Genomic DNA, 24,487 nt, shown 5'->3' on the forward strand with positions numbered 1-24,487 from the left:
CTTAGAATGCATATTAGGTTAATATAAATTCATTCATGCATCTTTAGTTTAGGTTTATTATCATGCATACTTAACTCTTCGTTATTTATTTTATCACATGGACACAGTTTGTACATTAGGTTTGAATGTAAATAATTCATGCATTTTTAGTCTAGTTTATCATGCATTTTAAATTTATTTTTATGTCATTGCATGAAATTAGAATGTAAATGTAGGCTTAATGTAATTTATTTATTTTCTCGCAGACCATAGCATGTATCGTAGGTTTTTATGTAATAGTTTAGGTGCATGTGTGCGTGCGTGTGTGTATGCCTATTATTTTGCTTGTAGATTAGGTTAAAGGTCCTCGTGGTGGTCCAACGCCACCATAAGGTACCTACGTTTTACTTTCTGCTCCGTTAGTTTAATTTCATTCTAGTCATTTGAAAAACCACAAAAACATGCAAATAGTCCAAAAATCACAAAAAAAATATTTTCTTAAATAAACCTTGATCATAAATCAAGTGACGTCTTTTTTATTTTTTTTCTTAATCAAATTTCAATCCATTTAATGTTACTTTGAGTCATTTTTCTTTCAATATTAAAAAACACAAACAAATATCATTTGCCGCTTCGGCTTTTCTTTCATTTCAAAACCTTTTTTCAAAACTAATAAAAAACACACAACCAATCAAACGTCAGTTTTTTTTAACCCCGAACTACGAGGTTTTGATCCCTCGCGGGTACGTAGGCAGAGGACACTCGTCCTTCCAAATCAATAAAATGTAGATAAACTAGGTCTCCTTTCTTTTATCATTTCAAACTCTTTTTTCCAAAAACAAGCAAGTTATAGCACATAAATTAAATGAAACCAAGAGGTTCCCGTAGAGTACTACGGACATAAAGGGTGCTAACACCTTCCCTTTATGTAACTAACCCCCGAACCTAAATCTTTTCAATATATGGGGTGTTTGAACTTTTTTCCCCTTTTCTTAAAAAATTAAATGTTCAGTCGTGAAATAAATTAGCGAGTCAAAAGCTAATCAAATAGCATTGATCTCCGAAAAATGACGCGACAGAACTATATAAGTTCATTCTTGTAACGTTGATGTTTCATTCTCTAATCAATAAAATATATAGTTTCGTTAAATTCAAAAAGAAAAATTTGATTAAGTAGTTTTATGAGTAGAAATTCATCTCATAAGATGAATAAATAAGTAATATAAAATTCAAACCTCAATCCATACATATTACATGAGATGTCTCTACCAATTGAACTATGTTCATGACGCAGTAAGGAAACGTAGGCTAGCAAGCGCTAAACCTAGATAGAAAAGAACTAGTTCGCAAGCGACAAACTTGTGAAAATAGGGTTCCGGAATCCACCAGAATTGAGAGAAAATCTCGAATAATTTTATTGAATCAAAAAGTGTGCATCTCATGCTACATAAGTTTTGCTTATATAGTGAAGGCCCAAATACATCCCTGGGTCCTTTAAGTTTCACGTTTGTAACAGATAGGTCCTTTAAGTTTTTTAGGTAACAGATAGGTCCTTTAAGTTTTTTAGGTAACAGATAGGTCCTTTAAGTTTCTAAGGTTTCAGATAGGTCCTTTAAGTTTCGAGTTTGTTTCAGATAGGTCCTTCATATCAACTCCGTTAAGGACCTATCTGAAACTTTAGAAACTTAAAGGACCTATCTGTTACCTAAAAAACTGAAAGGACCTATCGGTTACAAACATAAAACTTAAAGGACCCAGGGAGGTATTTGGCCTATAGTGAAAGAAATAACAAACTTGTGGGCCAAAATAAAATAAACGTAATAATGATAGAGTTCTAGAAAATTGCTAAGATTTGACTAAATAATAAATACTACTAAATTATTAATAAAACCCTTCTGCATCAGTTCACTTCCGTAAATTCAATTTAATCTTAACTCTATACGTGATCTAAGAAAACATATGTAAAGGTAAATTGAAATCGTTTACACATGAATTGGGTTTTTTATGGCTAAAATGTTAAATTAGTACATGTGAATTCATTTAAGTTCACGTATAAATATAAATATAATTTATGTAAATTAAATTATATTTACCTCTCCCACCCCTCCATCATAAAAAAAAAAAATGTTAATTTACATACACTGGCTGAATTGAGTTTATGTAGACTTAAATTTAGTCACCTTCAACAGATGTTTGTGAGTGAGGTGATGATTTAAAGTTAGACTTAGAGATGAAAAAACATTTTTTTTATTTTTTAAATTGTAGTAAAATGTGTATAGTGGAAGAAGAAGATTAGTTGAGACTTGAGAGACAAAGAGCGCGGGCGAAAGCCAGGGGTCGTGTCTGAATGTATGTGGACTGTCTGGTAAGTCTATTAACATTCCTCTCATTCTCTCTCTAAAATCTAGAATCTTAAGAATGAGGAACTTGGTGCAACTAAGCAGCATGGACATTGCTGCAACTACTTCTTGGCAATCCTCTATTTTCTTCTACTTCATCTCTTCTGCTTATGCTCTCGTTTCTTTCCTCGCTCTCGTAACTAACTAACTAACTACTTTACTTTCACTCTTTTTTCATTTTCATTTTCATTTTCATTTTTACACCTCCTCCATTTTCTAACTCTGTCTCATGCCCTGCAGTTTCAATTGGTCAGAATTCAACTTAGAGTACCTGAGTACGGATGGACTACGCAGAAAATCTTTCATCTCATGAATTTCATTGTCAACGGAGGTATACTATACAAATTACAATCCTCCTTAATTATTTATATTATATGCTTTGTTTCACCATTCTCATTTTCCTATTTTAATATTGCTTGCCTGCAGTGCGTGCTCTGGTTTTTGGATTGCACACCCTAGTTTTTCTTTTTCATCCTAAGGTTCTTAATTCATTCATTCATTCATTCATTCATTTTGCATGCAATGCAACCCACCCTCATCATATTAATTTCACTATTATCATGTTGTGGTGACATTGCTATATATACTCACTTTTGCTTTGGTTTGTTCAATTAGGTCTTCGTTTTAGTGCTATTAGATCTTCCAGGACTACTCTTTTTCTCAACATATACTCTTCTAGTCCTTTTTTGGGCTGAAATTTATCATCAGGCAAGTCAAACTCCAACTTCTCTTTATCAATTCTAAATTATAGATTTTAAGTTTGTTTCGATTGACTTATTTAAGCTTATCTACCGACACAAGCACGCACCTGTGAGACTGTTTGGGAAAACTTCTGAAAACTATTTATGACATGACATTGTTCATAAGCTGGTTTCACCTTATTTTCATAAGCTCTCCAAGATAGCTCATGAAAACAAATGATAATCACTTATGCTATAAGTTGCAATTTAAGCACTTATGCTTTAAACCTATAAGTCACAAATTAAGATGTTTATCCAAACACCTTTAACTGTATGGATTTTTTCTTTTTTTGGGCTTTGATTCTTTTGACTTCTTTTATCAGGAAATTATTTAATTTTATTCGAATGACTGAACAGGCAAGGAGTTTACCAACTGATATGCTCAAGATAATTTATATTTCAATAAATGCTGCCTTGTATATTATCCAGGTATCTATCTCATTTTCTTCTACCACACAATTACACTGTAGTTTTGGTTCTCATTGTGATAGAATTGGTTTTTGTTTAAAGTGAGTTGAAAGTAGCGTTATGTTTGGATAATTTTGGATGCATACATCTCCATAAAAGCGACTTGAACAAAAAATTGAATGTAAAAATCATGTTTGAGGTCAAAAACTACAAATCTCAACTTAAAGTTAGAATCAATTCTAGAAGCAAAAGTACATTCTAGTTGACATCATCCTAACATGTTAAAATCAATTCTATACCTCTAGAATCAATTTTTTCTCTTCCATAAGTGGAACCAAACATACACTAGCTTCTAGCACTATTTTGGCATGTTTTTTTGAATGGACTATTTTGGCATGTTGTACTTCCTAGTTTTAATTTTCATCCCAATGTGTTCCTATAGTACACAATGATGTCTCTCTAACTGCAATATGGTTGCACTTGCACCATAACTGTTCATCCTGAAATCTCTCTCTGAACTTTGAAATATTGTATTGTATTTTCCTACACATTCCTTTTTTTGTTTCATGCACAATTGCTCTTAATTTGGTTTTTGATATCCCATGATATTTGCCAGATGGCTTCATGTGGCAGCTTTTCATTTTACAACCTATTATATCATCAACATCTGGGTGTCTGTCTCCACTCGTCAACCACTTTTTCTGGAATGGATAAGTAGTCGTGAGTCGTGACTAGTATGTACATGAAAATAAGGCAGTTTTAACTTTCAAGTCAAGATCTTCTGGTCTCTAGAAGTATCATGGCTTGTGAATTTCTCAGAAATTTGTGTATGTTGATTTGAATTTCTCTAGAAGCATCATATGTAGTCACGACTACTGAATGTTCAACCATGACGTATTTGATTTGAAAATTATTGGTTTTAAAAGCAGACAATTTAATTTCCCTTTTACACTGTAATTTCAATTTACTTATACCAATTTCTTCAAGATGCATATCAATCTAGGCATAGACCTTTCATTGATTCAAAGCAAAAAGGAACACTTGCTTTGATAGTTGATATCAATGATCATAAATTAATAATACTAAAGTGCGGTTTGGGTTTAGATTTGTATTTGGATATACCTCTGGATAGATGACAACAGCGTCGTGGAGTTCTTTGGAAAGATATTTATCGGAGGTTAGCTTTATAATCGAAGACTGTTTTACGTTTCATACACCTGAGAGCTTGCTGCTTAGGTGTGACCGTGTGAATTTTTCCACTTAAAATTATACATTGTTGTGTATGCATAGATTTTTTTTAAATGAAATTTTCTTTTCCTTCTTCAGGTGTGTCATTTGTAGCTGCACTAGGCTTTTTACTGTACGGAGGAAGGTGAGGCTTCTGCATCTTGTCTCACTTGCAATGGTCTATGAAATATTGAAATATCTCTGCAGTGTCCGTCTCATATATTCTCTATTAATTCATGGTTGACATGGACCGTCTCTCTTATTAATGCCTTGTACATATTAAATGTTTCTAGATTATTTTGCATGCTGAGGCATTTCCCAATTGAATCTAAAGGGAGAAGGAAGAAACTTCATGAGGTATGAGCACTTTCTTCTCAGTGTGCCTACTTGATATTATGCTACCGTGCAATCATGTTCCCCCACGATACTGAAAAGCTCATTTGAGTCTCACTTTATTACCCCCACCCCCCCTTCTTCTGTAATACGTGCCTTTCTTATTAAATTTGGGTTCCCTGTGATATTTTAGCACTCAATTTGGCATGTGTGAATGTTTCAATAGAAAATGATTATTCACTCTTCATATGCCCTCATTTCTATTATTTTACTAAATGGATCTTCCAAAAACACACAAGTTTTGGCAACTGGCATGCTAGAGTATTTTTCTGGATTAGTCATTGCTCTTAAAGTAGGAAAGGATTGAATTTTTTGCATTTGCAATAAGTCCAAAATGGCGTCATGTGAATTCAATATGAAAGATAACTATTATTTAAATGTTCTGTAAATGTTTAAATGTCAACTTTCTGTTTTGGCTGTGAATGAGAAGACCATTGTCTAAATTATCCTCTAGTAGGAGGACAGATGGGATTGATTCAGATTTGTCAACACTTTGTGAATAGAGCATAGGTTTTGTTGTTGAAGCGAAACCCTGGAGGAGAGTTCTCTCTCCTATTCTTTCATATTTTCTTAATAAAAGTATTCTTTCTATTCAATACAGTTTCTGGGTTCCTAACATCCTACCTCATATTATTTGTTTCTCTCCTGCCTTTGTCCATTACCATATTTAAAGGATAAACCACATGTACTCTTTTACCTCCTTTTTGCTTTTCATCTTCTGTTCTGTTCTAAACATATAACAAAATGAACCGTTATCTCAATATTACTTGTATTCATGTAACATGAATGTGTATTACAGGTCGGATCTATTACAGCTATCTGTTTCACCTGTTTTCTAATACGATGTGTTATGGTAACTTCTTTGCCTTTGTTATTATAGCTATCTTTTTAGTATTTTATCAAACATTTTCTTAAGCTTGTATGTGTAAATATGTCACCGAGTATAACTATAATTCTTGTCTGCTTATCACAGACATATCATACCCTGTTATTATGTTATGCCATTAATATGGTGGTCTTCTCCCTTCTGGTTGCAACAATATTGATTTCATGTATTCTTAGTAGCTGTAAAAAATTTGCTATCTGGTTAATGAAAAATTAGTTTTTTCTTGACACTAATAATTTACTTGTACAAATAGAGCCAGTTTGGATAAACTTTTTTTAGAGTCACGGTTTGGATAAACTTATCTACAAGCAATTAAGGGGAAAAATGTTAAAAGCATCTTGCAATAACTATGAGCTTTTTAAACAATAGTTTCTGATAGAACATAAAATTAGCTTCTTTATCCCGATTTTTCAGAAATTCTCCCATTTAACCTTTCTATAATTACTTGTAAGCCTACAAGGAATTTGTCACAAGTAAAAAATAACAACAACAACAACAGCCAATCTTTTCCCACTAAGTGGGGTACGTGCAAGTAAAAAACCGATATCTTATTTTAATTGAGAAGCTCCGGTAAGTTAGAAACTAATCCAATTTAAGTCATTATAGATGACTGTAAATGCATCAATAAATTTGTTCCCTATGAATCTAAAGGTGACACAAATCAGTTTAGATGTGAAAATCATATAATATGGGTTTGAAATGCAGCACTGTCAAATGTGGTTATAAGCAACTGGTTTGAAAAGTAGCTAGAGGAAAATATACGAGCACAATTGAAGAACTTAGGTGGTCAGCATGGTAAGAGTGATTAAATTCAAAATAAGTCCTTTGTATAGATGATTTTTAGGGAAATGGGAAGGCAGAGGCTTTAAGCCTTTGTCTCGACACATGAACTAAAGTTTTACCATTAAAACAGAATAACAGTTTGTACGGTATTATTACTATTATTATTATTCAAACAAAATATTTTCTTTCTTAATCATACTTTTGATGTACATGCAGGGGTTTTTGTCGGCATTTGATTCAGACACATCTCTTGATGTTTTGGATCATCCTATTTTAGACTTGGTTTACTACATGGTAAATTGCTCGAGTAATCCTTTTTGTTGATAGTCACTATAATGTTGAGTTTCTCACTTTCTTGGAATCTGGCATTGACTTTTCAAGTTTCAAAATACAGCTGGTCGAGGTCCTGCCTTCAGCTTTAGTGCTCTACATCCTGCGCAAATTGCCTCCAAGGAGGATGTCAGCACAATATCACGCTATTCACTAGCTGCAGCGCATTGTTAATTTGCTGATTGGTAATGGTTTTTATGGTTCTTGGTTGTATACTTTGAAGTTCAATTGGAGAAACAGATAAAGAAAAAGCATCTCAATATGGACTCACGGCAACCGTTTTACATGGGTGCATGGGTGATACACCTGTGGTGACTTTCAAGTTTTCCATGCCAAGTTTTGTAGGGTGTACATGCAATGCCAAGTGACAAGAGCTCGTGACTTTCTGCGGTTATTTTTCCATTAACCCTTACCTCAGGGAAAATACAAATTTTTATTATACAGGCTGAATGTTAGTTTGAGGTACACACTTGCAGTGATGCATCCATTTCATTCAGTTTTTCATTATTATTATTACTATTGTGTCCGCTCTTTTTTATTTTGTTATTGTGCTAACGTGTTTGTTTGGGGATATTTTATGTTTTTCACATAGATGTTGGCATGTCACAGAGATATAACTTACAAATCGTAATTAATATTAGACAAAAACATAAAATATATATGATTTTTATGGCACAAATATTGATATGCATACTAAAGAAGCATTTAAAAAAAAAAAAAAAAACTAAATGATAGAAGACTGTTAGACAACTATGTGGTCGGTAAAACTTAATCTTTTTGTTATCAATTTTTTTAGCTTCAGTCACTGTTATTTAGATTTAAATTTAATTTAATCAATTTAATTATGTTAACCATGCACAGGTAGATAATTGGGAGACTTCATTTTAATTTATGTCAATCTACACAGTAGGCAATCTGTAGACGATCAATCAATTTATTTTTTGTTGACCTACACACTGGTTGCCTATCTAGAAACGATTAATCAAAATCAATTTAATTTTTGTCGATCTATGTCCTGGTAGTCAATTTGGAGATGATCAATCATTTAGATCGAAAAATGCAATAATTATGTTCTTTCACTTGCGCGAAGTCGAAGAACTTGCCCGCGCTTGCTTTTAACATGCACTCATTTCTGGTGATAACTTATAAGGTTTAGTTGTGCAACTTTTGTAAATCTTTGAAAGTAGCATTGGATTACTTTAATATTGTTCGGACAATTAAAAAAATTCCAAAAATAAGTGGTCATCTTAATTTTATCATGATTTTTCCATCATTGGTAATTTCCTCATAAAATCTTAAGAATCAAAAAATATGTCTTTATTTCAATGTCATTTTAAATAATAAAAAATTACAAATTGCAAATAAAAAATGGAGAAGAAAATAGAATCACAAAAAAGAAATGATTAAAAAATCTACTCACTATCTTTACAATGTAAGAAAAAATACAAAATGAAAAACAAAACAAAAACTAAAAAAGAGTAGTACACGCTCCATTTGATCTCCCTATTTTCAACATCATCCAAATTTATCTTTACTAGTTGCTTTTTATTTTCTCCATTGTAAGCTCTCAATCCAGCCCTCTATCTTCATTATCTACATGTGCTTGTACTCCTCTTTATTTGCCAAATATGATTAAAGCTTTCACCAATAATGTAACTAATAAAAAAGCTGAGTTCCTCCTTCCTTCTTTTCATCTATGCAATTCCAATATTTGCCAAAGATACAAAAGGATATTTGTCAATTGAGGCTATAAGTAAATTGGGAACAAAATCAAAACAAAAGAAGAGGTTAAAAGGGCTGAACACAAAAAAAAAAATGTAGAGAAGAAAACTCCTTCTTTGCAAACTTAGTTTCAATACAACCTTTCTCTCTACAAATTCCATTTCAATACCCAACTAAAGGAAGATCTAGAAACCCTCAAACTTTGGTACATTGATGTTGTTTTTTTTTTTTTCTTTTTCTATAATGTGAGAAATAGAGTGAAAACATTGATTATTGTTATCTCTTATATAATAATGTAGGTGTGTCTTTATAAGAACGACAATCTCATCTCCTCAACAGAGATTATCTTGATGAAAAACAAGGCAAAAACAATAGGGTTTTTATTCGTTAATTAACAATTTGATTAAAAGCAATTGTTAATTCACGAATAAATATCATGTTGGTCGTTGTCTTACTTATCACCACGTCAATCTCCATCAAGGAGACAAGAGCGTTGTATTTCTTGTAAAACATCATGTTTATATTATTACAAAAGAGATAATAATAATAATAATAATAATAATAATAATAATAATAATAATAATAATAATAATAATAATAATAATAATAATAATAATAATAATAATAATAATAATCAATGTTTCACTTTATTTGTCACTGTATAGAAAATGAAAAATAAAATATCTCTAATACACCAAACATAAAAGGGTTGCTAGCTCTGCTTTTGTGAATGGTGACATTTGTCTAGCTACATCGAAGATGAGAGCCATTATCTCTTTGGAGGACTATATGGAATGGGGATAACTGCAGAAACCTCTCTTCAGACTCCTTTTCGGACTCATGCAATGAGTTGTGTTCGAGAAAGGGGAAAACCCATAAATCAACATGCGATAAAAATTGAACCTAAATAATCATAGCATCACTGAAAAAATAAAAGTAAAGCAAGAAAAAATCTAGCAGCAAAGAAACAAAACCTAACATAAAAATACCAAAAGTCTGAAGCCATAGAAACCCTACACAAAGTGCATATTGGATTCCAGCATAAAAGAACCCTAACTAAAATAGCAAAAGCGAAGGATAAAATCTTTATGTCGTTGCATAGAGATGACAACATGTGAACGGAGGAAGGGTTGTAAGTCGAGTTATAAAAACATTCTTTCTACTTCTACGTGAGCAATGTTGTTTTTTTTGTTTTGAAGAAGGTTGTAGTATCGTAGTTACAAAGTTGCCTATCTTTAATATAGAGAAAAAATTTCGTCAGGTTTCATAAATTGCTCTTAGACACCCTAAAATTACTCATTCACCCCCAACAACAGTTAATTGTTGTTCGCTCCCCTATGATGGTTAATTTAACTGTCGCTCGTTAATCTTTCCTACGGCAATTAACTGTCGTTGCGTTCTGGTCTTATACCAAAACAGCAACAACAAACCTCCCTATTGTTCAAATTATAAATACACAAACCTTTATCCCTCCAAACTCCAATAAATCAAGCTCCATAAAATTTCTTCAAAGTCAAGCAACTATTCAATCAAATAACAAGTGTTCGTAATCTCTTATCATTCACATTATTATTTTTATTTGCTATTTTTTTAAAAAAATTGGTCATATGTTAGTGTTTAGGGTTTATGAAATTGTTAATTTTTTTTGGCAGTGAATGATCAAATGCTTGCATGTTTGCACTGTTAATGTTGTTTAAACTAAGTTTAAGCACAATGTGGTAGTTTAAAAATTGAAATAACATAATGAAAAAAGTATGTATATTTTGTCTTCCAAGTGTTTGACAAAATGTCTCAATGAGTTGTATATTGATTTTTTTCATGTTGTTGATTGTGTAAATATGACTGACAACTCACATAGACTCAAGCTAGGAAGAGAGCCCATGATTGGTAGTGCACATAGAGAGATAGCGGCAGTGAGCCCTCCTCCTGAATGGGGACGGGGGGCGTAGGAATGCTGATGGCGAGGAACCATCGCAAACTGGTCTGTCAGAGATGGTTAACCATACTTAGGAGGAGTACTATGATCCTAATTATGAGCAGTACTATGATCCTACTTAGGAGCAATACGACGAGCCTGGTCAGTGGTACAAGGACGTTCGGGCCGAAGACGTCAAACATGAGCTACTGGCACCTGTTACCTTTGTTGGGGAGCCCTTCTAATTTATCTCTATTGCATTCATTTGCATATCATGTTGCCCATAAGACTTGGACGGACGTTGATGTAGGTGTAATTATATTAGTGTATAATTTAAGTGTTTTTAGCTTTCAAGTGTTTATCCTGGTTTATATTTATTTAACTGTTTTTTATTTTTTATTTCACAGTCGTGAGTGTGTACTCCTATACATCACACATGGGAAGAAGATAGATGCACTTATACACCCACCCGCACATTTGGATTGGTATGGAATTCAGATATTACTTTCGATCTTTTCCCACAACTTTTGATAGGGTCCCACATTTTCGAGTCAAGTCATGCTTACAACTTGAGGAGACTAGCAACTTCCATCTACTTGTTGGGGATATGACTAACACATATGTCTTCTACACATTCTGATCGAAGGAAATATGTTATCTCATCAGGCAAAGATCTCTAAAGACATGAGTGTTGAGCCGACAACATAGTTACTTGGTATTGTCGAGCATACTACGGTCCAGGAGTTTGCGAAACTGTTTGTAGCACATGTAAGTATTCCATGGTTGAAGTCCTTATTTGAGGACCATCTCACAAAGGCAACTAACTTGGAAAATGCGGCAGGGAGGGAGAAGGAGAAAAATAACTATAGAAAATGGTGTGGGAGGACTTTCTTGCTCTTTATGGTTGGATGTATAATTTTCACTCTCCATCGGTGGTCAATGGGTGAGATGGCATTGAGTTATATTAACCATTATCTGTATGAGACTAGTTGTTACACGATTACTTCGATGAGTGAATACATGACTACATTATATGTAATAATTTAATTGATTTTTATCTGTGTTTTTTATCAAATCGTTATATGACTCATATTTTACGAGTTATCAACTAGATAAAGATGTACGGTATAAAACTATTAGTTTAGATTTCTAAATAAAACAAAGAGTTTGATATATTTCCAATCCTTTAAATATACAATTTTTTTTTCAGAGAACAAAATTTAAATTTATATTCGATTCAATTTTAATTAAAATCAATTATTTTATTTTATTTTATTTTAAGAGAAAGAAAAGGTTAACGTTGGGATTTGGGCTGGCATTGCATCTACCCGCTTTCCTCCACACGAACACACAACCATTTGAAATTCGAAATTCAAAACACCTCTGAACTGAACAATACCCAAAGTTGAATCTTCTTCTTCTTCTTCTTCCAGATTCGAACAATCAATGGAAGAAGGTAACAACAACAACGAGCTTCCATGTCCATCACCTTCACCTTTTCGCTCTTCTTCACTTCTCAAAGACATTTCTAATTTCAAAACCCCCAAACGCGCTTCTTCTTCTTCTTTTCTCTCTCAACAACATACTCCTCAAACTCAATTCTTCACCGCTTCCAAATCCAAACACACCACCACACTCCCGAGGAGGCCGAGGCTCAAAGAAAATCAAAGCATTTCAACCGCTTCAAAGAAACTCAAAGCTTTTCAACTCGAACAATCTCACTCCTCCAGAATCGAACAAATCAAAAAACAACAATCGCTTAAATCGTTAGCCAAATCGCTCACTGTTTGGCTTAATTTCCTTCTCGAATCACCTGCTTCTTGCGGTTGCGATGTTTCAATCGCCGGTGGAAGTCAGATCGCCGATGCTTCTCCGGTGATGAGTAAGGGGAAACGTGATAATGTTTCAGGAAATTCAGTTGGAGTTGATTCTACTTGGAGAACTCCGAAACGACAGAGGAAGACAACGACAACAACTTCTTCGTCGCGTTTTGGTAAGGAGAATGTGTCTGCTTTCGATTTGCAGAATTCATCGTTTTCACGCTTGAAGGATTCGTTGAAGGATGTGTGTAGCTTCGATGATTTTAAGCAGCGGATGAGTGTTTATTTGAGTCTCGGAACTTGTGAAGATATTTTCCATGTCATGAATCAAGTCACTAAGGTTTGTTTTCTCTCTTCCACATGTTTTGCTTGAAATTTGAATTATTGCAAAATGAATGTTGTTTAGGTTTATACGAACTTATTAAGAAATGCAATGATGAAAAAATAGATAATGATTATTTTACCAAATTATCCTTATTAATTATCAGTGACTTTTCCACTATCATAAATAAATGCTAAGTAGAAATGATGCTTATAGAGTAGTGTACATGGATGGAGGGTACAATTGGAAAGAAATACAATTAGTATTGCATTGAAAATTGAAAATGACATTCATTTTGAAACAACTTTTGTGCTGAAGTGACACTCATTTTGAAACATATGGAGTATTTGTTGAATCTGACACACATTTTTATTTATGTTGTTTTGTTTATCAGACGATTGATGAAGGAAGGCTAAATATGAAGGCACATTGCCCGATAGTGACGGATTTAGGGTTGAAGGATAAGGCCATAAAAGTCCTTATGTGTTATAATCCAAGTTGGCTGCGAATCGGTTTATATATAATTTTCGGTGGGGACTCTTTAGTGTCAAATGGGGATGGTGATTCTGACAAAGATGTTATATTTCTAAAAATGGTCATTGATAAACTGTTTTTTACACACGAGGGTTTCGCAAAATCATATGCATATAACAAGATGGTTGAAGGAGTTTATAGGTCTGGTTACTATGAAAATTTGGGGAATGTGATTTTGAAGAGAATATTGTTGCTTGTGCTTATACTTGATAAAGCTAAGTGTCAAAGTTGCCTCCCGATTGAGTATGGTATTGACGGACTGGACGGTGGTTCCCCTTTATTATTCAAAGCAGAATCCTGGGTTAAAGCAAGCAGTCAAGTGATCCAGGGTAAGTATTTGTTAATGGTTTAGGTGTGGTTAATATTTTTGTGACAGCTGTTTCTACAGTTTAAGGCTGACTTTCTCTCTTTTTGATTGCAAAATTAGAATTTCTGTCATCTGATGTAATGCGCGGAGAAGGCAATCTTCTAACACATCTGGTTATTTTAGGTTACAAACTATCTCACCAACAGGTTCGTATATCTTCTATGTGTTGTGCTCATTTACTTGTGTGAGGTTGTATATTAGTATGAGAACAAATAAGCTACCATCTGCATATCTGCAACATCTTTTGTTGAAGAGGTCTTGGTCTATTATGACGATAGTAGATGATCCACTTTAATGTTTATGCTGTCGTTTGTGAAGAAGGGCATCTTATCAAGTTCTAGATATGTTTTACATAATTTTTAATCTGATTGTTTTATGATTTTGTAGGGACCTCTTGTTGAGTATGATTTCCGAGTCAGAGATTTATTTATAGATCTCCAAGATGGGCTAAAATTGTGTAGAGCTATTCATCTCTTGCAAAATAATTCTTCTATACTCAAGGTATTATATCCAACCCCAAGTTTAATATTTTTCTGTATAGTCCAATTATTTTAGAATTTTGATTCATTGTCATTGGATGGACAGAAAATTGCAGTTCCTTCTGACACCCGTAAGAAAAATATAGTAAACAGTGGTGTTGCCCTACAATATCTTAGACTAGCCGGGGTCTCGCTACTTGATGAAGACGACACAATGATTGTAGCAGATGATATTGTTAATGGAGACAAAGAACTCACAATTTCTTTACTCTGGAACATGTTCGTTCACTTGCAGGTTTGAGCTCTATTTTACCTTTTTTATTTTTTTTATTTTCTGTAATATAATTACCTTTGGATTTTACCTTATTTTTTAGTTTCTGTAATATAGTTACCTTTGGACTTGATTACGTTTAACTTGTAACCTGGTTAGTAACACAATTTCCCGTTTCATTGGAATCGCAGCTACCTTTGTTGGTTGATAAAACAAGTTTAGTTGGGGAAATTTCAAAAATTCGCGGACTTGGCACGGTAATTTCCATGTTGTATTTTGATTTAATTGTTATGGCAGAATCTATGCTCTCCTTGTTTTCTCAAAGTTCGTATCTTCTTTTTATACTTGAGTTTTGATTTTCTTTACTACCTTACAGGAACTCATGACCGGTTCAAATTCTAGTTCTCTGGAATTGCTTTTGAAATGGATTCAGGTACAATCCACGTATCTTTTCATCTACCCTGTAGATTTCCTTCAGAAATAGACAATGCTGTGAATCGTTAATTCAATTTATAAAAATGTATGCTTTCTAAGCTTCCCAATACCCACACACAATTCACTCTACTGCCGACAGCTTATGGTATGATATGAGAATTAGTAAAGCGGGATTATAGAATGCATAGTAATAGTAATTGTACTAGATGTTTTTTACAAGAGGTTCATTAGTAATATTATTTATGCCATAAATTTTTTTGAACATGATGTTTCTTGTAGTTTTATCTTAACGGTTGCATAGATTGTCTTTCTTATTCTAAACTGTTATTGACTTCCTTTTGTTCTGTGACGCTTTTTTTATTAGTGTGTTACACTTTCTTTCAACTTTGGTTGCAAAAAAAAATTCTTGATCTTTTCTGCAATTAATGTTGGCCACTTTTTTTATTAGTGTGTTACACTTTCTTTCAACCTTGGTTGCAAAAATTATTTCTTGATCTTTTCTGCAATTAATGTTAGCCACTTATTTTTTGCAGGCTGTTTGTGACCATTATAACTGCCCAGTTGACAATTTTCACTCCCTTGTTGATGGCAAAGCAATCTGGTGCTTACTTGATTATTACTTCCAGAAGGAACTTCACAATGTCTGTTCGTTGAAGGTCTTTAAATTCTTTAGATCCCTTCTCAGTGCTGATAATTATTTCTTGTTTGTTAGCTTTAATTCTCAATTCTTTTACAGGAACTTTATGAAAAAAGTGGCAAGACATCGATTATGTCAGTGAATGAGTATTCAGATGCACTGTACAATTTCATATTGTCCCAGAAATTGACCACGTTACTAGGGAATTTTCCTGAGGTAAATATTCTAATTTGTGCTGACTTGCATGCATATGATGGAATTATTGTCAAGACATGATCACATGATTCACATCTCATATATTGGTAGTACTGATAGCAACACGTTATTGATGTAGTGTCTAACTTATGTACTCTAGTATTAAATACCAGTCCTGTTTCAAACCCATTAAGGTAGAACCACAAAATGCCCCTGTTCTCGAGGGATACAAATTGAATTTTTTATATCTAACACACTCATATAGACCATTTATTGGGATTGAACCTTGACAAAATCACAAGTTGTAAAAAGTATCTGCTAGAAATAAAATAAAGTTTGACTACAAGTATTGGTTTTGAATTATCAAACTTTGGGCTGATTAAGGAGGAGTGGTCATTTCCGTAGTTGTGTTGTAGGTTGTGGGATGGGAGATTACCAACATAATTAAGTTGGTGTGATGAGTTTATTTGGGCGTATCTTATGACATGAGCATTTGCATAAATATTTGAAGAGTTTATGAAAATAAATTGTGATATGTACATAAGTTTTTTTTTTTTTGTTACTCTCACAAGGTCTCCATAATAGCCTATAAAATAAATAGTGTCGCAGCTAGGTTAATCAACAATCTAGTAAACGGTTCTCAAGTTGCCCCAACTGACTCATCCGATGACTGATTTATACAATTAGATCAGGCGTTTATTAAACACACACACACACACACTCTTTATTATTAACAATAGGGTTATTTAAGAAGATTATTGAAATAAGCTCGTTGGTCCTAAGCTATTTTTGGAACATTTACCAAACACTTGCTTAAATTCTTAGGTCACCAGGCATGTCCAAATAAGCTATAATGTATGGTTTTGATCTAATCACTTCTGCCCAAGCAGATTCAACTTCTGTCTTGTCTGGTTCTAAATCTATTCTAAACAACTCCAAAACATTCTGTACTTCTTTATTTATTTATTTATTATTTATGAATGAGAATCACATATATTCAGCGTTGAATTCTTTTCAAGGTTGAAATAGAACTAGATTGGTGAAATAAAATTGACGGGCATTTTGAAATTGCATCAAAATATGTAATCATTATGGTAGTATATAACCTATAGTAAAGAAGAATTGTGTATGTACTTTGTCACTTGATATAACTTATAACCTATTTTATGTGCCAAACCCAAACTGCACCCCCCCTTACACTTGAAAGTTCATAATTCACCAAGAATGCACCTTACAAAAATAATACAATGCAAGTTCAGTAAATTTGAAGTTATGTTACTATCAGTCCTCAACTATTAGTAGGATGATGGAATTTCGGTTTATTATTCTATAGGTACTTCAGATTAGTGAGCTACTTCAATATAATGGTGCTTGCAGCGATCGAAGTGTGGTGATATTGGTTGTTTTCCTGGCAAGCCAGTTATTTGTCAAGGAAAAAGTGGTAAGCAGAACCAAAATTATTGTCATGATACTGTGATATTCTAGAAATTATGTTAAAATTTCACTTTCTTTGTTCCAGGATAACTTAAATTTTCATAAGCTATTAGGTTATGACTGCCAAAACACAAATCGCAGGAACTTGAGGACGGTACAGTGCCATTCCCGTTCTGAATCAGCACAAAAACCTTATGATTCAGATGTGGGTGACAATGAAGGTTTGTTGTCGACTCTTTGGTGGTGTGAACTTTAATTATTTATTATGCATATGCATGTCATTTGTTTGTATTTCTTGTATCATAAATGTATGAATTTGATTTTGACGCATGCAATAAATTTTGCATTTATGAGACTAAATTCCTTTATTAAATGGTTCTGCCACTGTCACCAACTTCTGAATACTTATGAAGGCTTTATTGTTATGGTAGTTGTATCAGTTGGATTTATATGAGTAGACTCAAGAATAGAAGTGAAAAAGAATCATTATTTCTGTTTATTTTTTAAAAAAGTAACAGACTGGTTGAACTTGAAATTGGGCTTTAACTTTGAAATATTTGATCTCTATATATAGTTTGTATCGTGGAACTGTTGCTAGACTACTTGCATTTCACGCATTTTGTGATAGGCAACAGTGTACTATCCTTCATTTTTGTGTGTTAGGCAATATTCTCTTATTGGCTGCGTTTGTGTCCCAATGCAAAACATCTTAAATTAATTATAAGAACGTTACGATCTTATTCAAGAAACAAGTATTTGATTTTCTTGATTCATCTTGTATATATTTTTAATCAAAGTCTTGTGATTTATTAAGATAGATGCCGCAAGAAAATTCAAGGCCATTCAGACTTGGTGGCAAGATATGGCTGATCGAAACTGTATTATTCAGCCAACGATCTCTATTTTGCAAACATCTATGATCACAGAATGCAACACTTCCGTTAGAAGAGGTAAACCTATTGTGGCTTTCTTACCTGTTTTGCCACTATGTCACCATACAAACATTTACCACAGCAACGAAATGGGAAAAAAAATAAAAAATACTATATATGGTGGATTTTTACTTTCTAGATATTTATGCCGGAAATTACTAACAAGTTGAAATAAAACCATCCCTAGTTTTTTTCTCATTAATTCCTAATTAGCATTTATTTATGATGGATCTGAATGGGTTTTTGCATACTTGCATTTATTTTTCTTTATCATGACCATTGCTTAATAAAAACGGTTGGTATTTTTGTTTTGTCAAATATTGGCGCTAGAAACTTATAGCATAGCAAAATTTAGGCAAACTGCTACTGTTCTGCAATTTAGTACAAAAGTTGGTGTCAAATAGTGGTGCTACAGAACTGTAGCATAGCATACTTTGAACAAACCAATATTTTGCTTGATCTGTGATTGACAACACCAGTATGATTGTTTTTCACTATGTTACAGCTTATTGACCCATTGTAACTCCAACCTATACTTTTTTTGTAATTACTTTTTTATTTTCTTGTTGACAATGGTAAATTTGTTTTTCAGAAAATGCTGCAAGAACAATACAATCACATGTCCGAGGACTGGTTGTACGCCGCAAGTTTCTCAAGATGGTAAATAGTGTTACCCTTTTGCAGACCGTTTTCAGAGCTTGGCTGAAAGTGAGGCAGGAGTCGGTCTGCATGATATTCACTACTGGTCCAATCTATGATTTCTCATGTGGTATGTAGTTTATTATTTAACCTCATGAATTTATTGGTGTTATGTTTCATTACTTATTGGCATGTGTTATATCACACAGAAATATTGAAGAAATCCGAAGTATACGAGAAGTACGTCATGCTTTTCTACCAAAGGCATTCTTTTTTGAGGTTGAAAAGATCAGCACAGCTTATCCAGCAAGCAGTGAGGAGTTGGTTCTATTGGAGGTCTCGACAAGGATGTAGAAGTCCTGACCTCTTGACTGCAGACACTGTGAATGCTGCCACTACTATTCAGAAATTCCTTCGTGGTTGGATGGCACGATCTAGATATATTTATCTGCTAGATCAAAAAGAGAAAACTCTACATTTAGCCGAACAGAAACTTATCTTTGATCTTAAAACAAAGGCAGCCATTGGCATTCAGGTTGCTTGGAAAAACTACATATGCTGCAAGTCTACTAGGAAGGAGCACTTATTTGCAACTAAAATTCAGTGTAATTTCCGTAGGTGGTTATTGAGAAAACAATTTAGAAATCAGATTCAAGCTGTCATAAAGATTCAATCATATTTTCGAATGTGGAGATGTGTGATTGCTATTAAGAACTTCAAAACCATGTCCAAGGCTGCTATTGTCATTCAATCTTTTTTCCGTGGATGGATTGCTCGGAAGAATGCTTGTGCTCGTAAGAATCAAATTGTTGAGATTCAAGTAAGACGTTTGCTTGTGTTCTTTTGTTCATAATCTTGTTTCTTTTTGCATATACTTTGTATGACTTTCTGGTAAAGCCCGAAAATATTAATGAGTTAGTGGTGTTACATTTATTAGAATTTTTAGCCACTGAATGTTAGTTATACATATGTTAGAATGAATACTTGTCAACATGGAGTCCCAAATCAGCTCTTTGTTGGACTTTCCCCATTTATGTTTATTCTTTGAAATTACTAATTCAGTTATCATTCTAGTCAGGTTTTCGAAATTTTAGAGAAATGCCTTGCATTTTCTGAGGTTTTACTTTTAGAATAATACGTTTGCAATTTGAATGATTCCAGAGGCATTGCCGTGGTTGGCTTGTGAAACGGAATTTCTTGTTTCAAAGAGATGCTATAGTAAAGATCCAGAGCGTCAGTCGAAGTTTGAAATGCCAGAAGACACTCAATTGTCAGAAAGATGCTGCACTGGAGATCCAGCGCTTCATTAGGGGACATTTAACCCGAAATCGGCTATTAGGTTATTATTTGGTAGTTTAGTTTTTGCAAATCTAATTTCTCTTTAATTGTGGTTTCATAATATCCTGCCAACATTATTATCTCATGTTGTGGTATAGGTAGTGCTTCCAGGTTGCGTTCAGCTGATACTGGTAGTTGCATTTCAAGACCAGCTGGCTTATGTAGTTTTCAACTTGAAGCATTCATGTTCGCAGTAGTGAAATTGCAACGGTGGTGGAAGGGTCTCTTGTTGCTTAAATTAATGACTAAATCGGCCATCATAATTCAATCTTGTACTCGTGGGTGGATAGCCAGACGGAAGGCCATAGTTGAGACACAGAATATTAATGTCATGGTAGTGTGATATTCTATTTGTTATCATTATATGCTACTTTCTGTCCAAAAAAATCATGATATAATACTCTTCCGTTCTTTTGTTTGTCTGTTTATTAGCTCATGGTAATTTTGAGTGAGGTAATACACTTATAACGATTTATAGATGTAGTAATAACTGGAGCAGATATGACTTCTGTATATTATATGCTATGCTTTATCACTATTGGGAAAAATCCAAGTCCCGCATTAGATATATATTACTCTTGATAAGAGCACTCCTCACCTTACAAGACAAATAGGCCCAAATTTCAACATGGTGTCAAAGCCTATCGATTCGGGCTACCTAACTATCCACGCACCAAGCCCAATAGTGCTGGCCCAACCACAAGTCCCACATTGGATAGATAGGAAGAGCACTCATCACCGTACAAGCCGGTTCTGTGGGGTTGTGTTAGGCCCAACCACAAATTCTAAGAAACACTAAATGTGATGGAGAGAAAATTGATGTCTAGAGGTCGAAATTTGTTATGGTTTATCACGATTCACACCCTAACTCTCTAACTAACACAGCCTAATTATTTCAAACTAGCTAGGTAATTGAGCTACAACCAATTTGGGTAGGGTTGCCTTAAAGCTCCAAATAATTTGTGATGTATATTTGCCTTTCGATTAGAGTTTTATTTGCCTTTTATTTGTTTGCTCATATTTAATACTGAAGGTTCGTAACTGCCAGGAGTATGCCGCATTGGAGCTCCAGCGCTATATTAGGGGGCATTTAACTCGAAATTTGATATTAGGTATTCTGTTTCCATACTTTCATTGTTTTATAGTATTTATTTCATTGAGCTTGTAATTGGGTGATTTAATTATTTTTTCAAATTTACTCAGCATAGTGTATACTTTTGTTTTGTCTTATTATGATGTAGGCAGTTCTTCTAAGCTACGTGCAGTTGCTGCTGGATGCATTTCAAAACCAACTGGCTTTTGTAGTTTTCAGTTGGAACTATTCTTGTTTCAAGTAGTGAAATTGCAACGATGGTGGAAGCATCTCTTGTTACATAAATTGATGACAAAGTCTGCAATCATTATTCAGTCCCACATTCGTGGGTGGGTAACTAGGCGAAAGGCCGTTGTTTATAGGCATCATATCGTTGTCATACAGGTATTGTTGTATATTAATAGTTATCATCTTATCATCATATACCCCACTGTGGTTCTCGTGTATTCTTTTTGACTGCTGATTTCTGATTCAGTTATATTGATTTACATCGCACTTTCACGGAAATTTTATATAGCTTCCCTAAAACAGATGTTCCCTTTCTCCCTTAAATAGGCAAACGAAGTAGCAATGGTTTGAGTTATTGTCATGTGATTGATTTTCCTTTCCTAGACTCTTCCACTGGTTTTATTGCACCAGGTTGCTCTTTTTGTGTGGGTAACATGAAAATTGGGTAATGGGGTTGAACTAACTATGACAAAAGTTTGCTCTTTTCTTCCGTCCACTTGATTTTTAGTTTATCCTTAAGTGTCTTGCAAGTTACAAGTGCATATTTATTATGATTCCGCAGGTTCTGATTGTAACTGGAGCCTGAATTGTAGTCTGTTTAGTTTTTTCTATTTGCTAATCTGCTTTCTCTTTTTTTATTATAAATTATAAATTTTGTAGTCCCACTGGAAAGGTTACGTTGCACGTCAGCAGTCAACAAAACAATTAATGGATTTGCGCTCAAGACTTCAAGAGTCTTCCAAAAATGTGGATGACAGCAAGCGTCTCATTAACAGACTCCTGGCAGCGCTTTCAGAGCTACTTAGTATGAAGAGTCTTAGTGACATTCTTCATACTTGTTCAACATTGGGTGAGAACTATATAGTTTAGTTTCTTTAGATTTGTGCTCCGATTCTATTTTGCAAGGCATATAAAAGTGGATATTTAGAATGTATTTAGGTGACCCGAGACATAAAAAGTCCTATATTATTTACATTCAACAAATTCTGACTAGCTATATTCTTTTTTTGCAGATTTGGCAACATGGCATTCTCAGAGATGTTGTGAAGAACTTGTGGCTGCTGGGGCCATTGACACCTTGCTGCGGCTTATTCGATTAATCAGCAGGAGTATCCCTGATCAAGAGGTTCTAAAGCATGTTTTGTCAACTCTCCGAAATCTTGCTCGCTATCCTCATCTGCTAGAAGTGCTGATACAAAGACAGGGTTCTATACAGACAATCGTCTTGGAGTTACTGAGGTTTCAATATTTTGTAGTGGTTAGCCATTGAAAGTTGATATATCATGTACTTCCTTATAATATTTAACTTTTAAAACTTGTTTCAGGAATAAGGAGGAGGGCTTCTTCATTGCTTCTGAGCTTTTGAAGAAGATATGCTCAACTCAAAAAGGCGTTGAGACCATACTCAAATCTCCTGCCTTTCTAAAGAGACTGCACAGTCTTGTTGAGGAGCTTACTAGGAAGGCCACTTACCAGAAAAGGTCACACACTTCGGCTCTTGGGAAAACGTGTTTATTTTTTCTAAGATGAAATTTGATTGAATGAAGAGAGAAATCTAACGGTTGTTTTCAATTAATTGTTTTGCCTAAATGCAGAAATGTTCGGGGTCCTACTCCTAGTTCAGTTATTGTTAGAGAAAACACAGATAGAAGATTGAAGGAGGTTGCTGAGATTCTGAAGCTACTAGCACACCTTTGAAGTTTTTTCCAGTCAATTAATGCTATGTGCAAATTATTGCAATTGCATGCATCCTTTCCTCATCTTGTGGATTTTGGAGGGAAATTGCTTAACATTCTGGTTTTAAACCTCATGTGTATTACATATTTTCTGTACAGCAACACCCTAAGCTCTTAGTGGGAGCTCTTCGACATAGTGGGTGATTAAACGTTTGTAGAACTGCTTATTGTCATTGGTGATCAAACGTTTGTATGACTGCTTATTGTCATAGTTGGTAATTAAACATTTTTAGGTGAGTTTATCGTTCAATTTAGTATGAAATTTATACTATGTGCCCATCATTGGTAGGTGAGTTTGTAATTTGCCACTTATAAGAGAGACTAGAGATGTTGGCCAACATTACATTTTAAAAAAAGAGAGAGAAAATGAATTTGTAGGCTCCATCACTTGTTCACAGGCCATTGAATTTTCCAAAATGTCCCTTCATACGTAATGGAAGAGCCTAATTCTTTGATCAGGTCAGATTATTTTTAATCTTTAACATGTGAGCTAAAGACATATGTTAGTGAGGGTAAATGTAAGCATTTTTCTATTTTCAATTATATAACACTTTTTTTTTTTAATTCTATCGAAAAAATTGGTTTCTTTTTTTTTTGGTGGCCGAGGTTCTAACCCCGGACCTTTCATACGTTATGCATTGTCCATACCAACTGAGTTAAGCGAGGACCGAAAAAATTGGTTTGACATAAATTGATGAATTTCAATTTATTCAATGTTTATTTCACTTAATTTTCATAAATGTATATTATTTCACTTAATTTTCAGAAATGTATATTTATGATAAATATTTATGGTCTTTATTGTATACCATATATATCATTTAATGAATGAATCTAAAATGTTATTTTTGTTTATAATAGTAATCAAATGATGTATAAAACACTACAAAAAAAATCGAATGATGTATAAAAGAATGATAGAGAATATAAAATATTTTTAAAGAGAATAAGTTGGGTGTCAGGGGTTCAAACTCATGCATATATTATACATTAAAGTTACCTTATTACCCCAGTCTTATTTACAAGCGGAAATTAACCTTTTATATTGTATTTAGTCTATATTAAGAATTAGATGCATAATTTATCTAATGAATCGTAAAAGTATATTTTATTCTATTTATCGGAGAGTTTTTTTGTATCGGAGAGTATCTAATAAAGTAAAATATATATTTAATAAAAATCAACAATGATATACTGAGAACAAATCAGTTTAACTTTAGAAATAAATCAATCAAATCAGCATTA

The 24,487-nt window shown here is 33.6% G+C and overlaps 2 protein-coding genes across 5 annotated transcripts; both read left to right on the forward strand.

Moving 5' to 3' along the window:
* Positions 1–2,176: 2,176 nt before the first annotated feature.
* On the forward strand, positions 2,177–7,664 carry LOC146903404 (tobamovirus multiplication protein 1-like). 3 transcript variants are annotated; one of them, XR_015021047.1, is made up of 12 exons: positions 2,177–2,514; positions 2,619–2,709; positions 2,805–2,857; positions 2,994–3,086; positions 3,476–3,547; positions 4,631–4,703; positions 4,853–4,898; positions 5,047–5,110; positions 5,946–5,999; positions 6,738–6,827; positions 7,032–7,109; positions 7,210–7,664. XR_015021047.1 is itself a non-coding variant. In XM_085731320.1 (11 exons), the coding sequence occupies exons 1-11, from the start codon at positions 2,398–2,400 to the stop codon at positions 7,300–7,302; spliced, it is 834 nt and encodes a 277-aa protein (XP_085587446.1). In that variant the 5' UTR covers positions 2,177–2,397; the 3' UTR covers positions 7,303–7,664. The 3 variants fall into 3 exon arrangements, 2 of the variants coding, with proteins under 2 accessions (XP_085587446.1, XP_085587447.1); XM_085731320.1 differs by lacking the exon at positions 6,738–6,827; XM_085731321.1 differs by lacking the exon at positions 6,738–6,827 and having other exon boundaries at positions 2,282–2,344.
* A 4,468-nt stretch (positions 7,665–12,132) lies between these two features.
* On the forward strand, positions 12,133–23,492 carry LOC146903405 (binding / calmodulin binding protein). Of its 2 annotated transcripts, none has more exons than XM_085731322.1 (22): positions 12,133–12,942; positions 13,319–13,787; positions 13,886–13,971; positions 14,213–14,326; positions 14,411–14,599; positions 14,767–14,832; positions 14,952–15,008; positions 15,544–15,666; positions 15,747–15,863; positions 17,176–17,283; positions 17,362–17,497; positions 18,095–18,226; positions 18,801–18,977; positions 19,057–19,667; positions 20,009–20,186; positions 20,284–20,519; positions 21,219–21,297; positions 21,427–21,662; positions 22,167–22,356; positions 22,520–22,745; positions 22,832–22,987; positions 23,102–23,492. In XM_085731322.1, exons 1-22 carry the CDS (start codon positions 12,229–12,231, stop codon positions 23,202–23,204), a joined length of 4,503 nt encoding a protein of 1,500 aa, XP_085587448.1. In that variant the 5' UTR covers positions 12,133–12,228; the 3' UTR covers positions 23,205–23,492. The 2 variants fall into 2 exon arrangements, with proteins under 2 accessions (XP_085587448.1, XP_085587449.1); XM_085731323.1 differs by having other exon boundaries at positions 21,234–21,297.
* Positions 23,493–24,487: the final 995 nt, after the last annotated feature.

The sequence above is a fragment of the Medicago sativa genome, chromosome 8 (assembly GCF_051527215.1).
Source record: "Medicago sativa cultivar Bolivia chromosome 8, Bolivia_mono, whole genome shotgun sequence".
NCBI classification, from domain to species: domain Eukaryota; kingdom Viridiplantae; phylum Streptophyta; class Magnoliopsida; order Fabales; family Fabaceae; genus Medicago; species Medicago sativa.

Coding starts and splice junctions, on each gene's coding strand:
- LOC146903404 (XM_085731320.1), top strand. CDS start 2,398: ATGAGGAACTTGGTGCAACTAAGCAGCATGGACATTGCTGCAACTACT. Junction 2,858..2,993: donor TTTTTCTTTTTCATCCTAAG/GTTCTTAATTCA, acceptor TTGTTCAATTAG/GTCTTCGTTTTAGTGCTATT. Junction 3,548..4,630: donor CTGCCTTGTATATTATCCAG/GTATCTATCTCA, acceptor GTTTGGGTTTAG/ATTTGTATTTGGATATACCT.
- LOC146903405 (XM_085731322.1), top strand. CDS start 12,229: ATGGAAGAAGGTAACAACAACAACGAGCTTCCATGTCCATCACCTTCA. Junction 15,667..15,746: donor ACAATGTCTGTTCGTTGAAG/GTCTTTAAATTC, acceptor ATTCTTTTACAG/GAACTTTATGAAAAAAGTGG. Junction 22,988..23,101: donor AAGGCCACTTACCAGAAAAG/GTCACACACTTC, acceptor GCCTAAATGCAG/AAATGTTCGGGGTCCTACTC.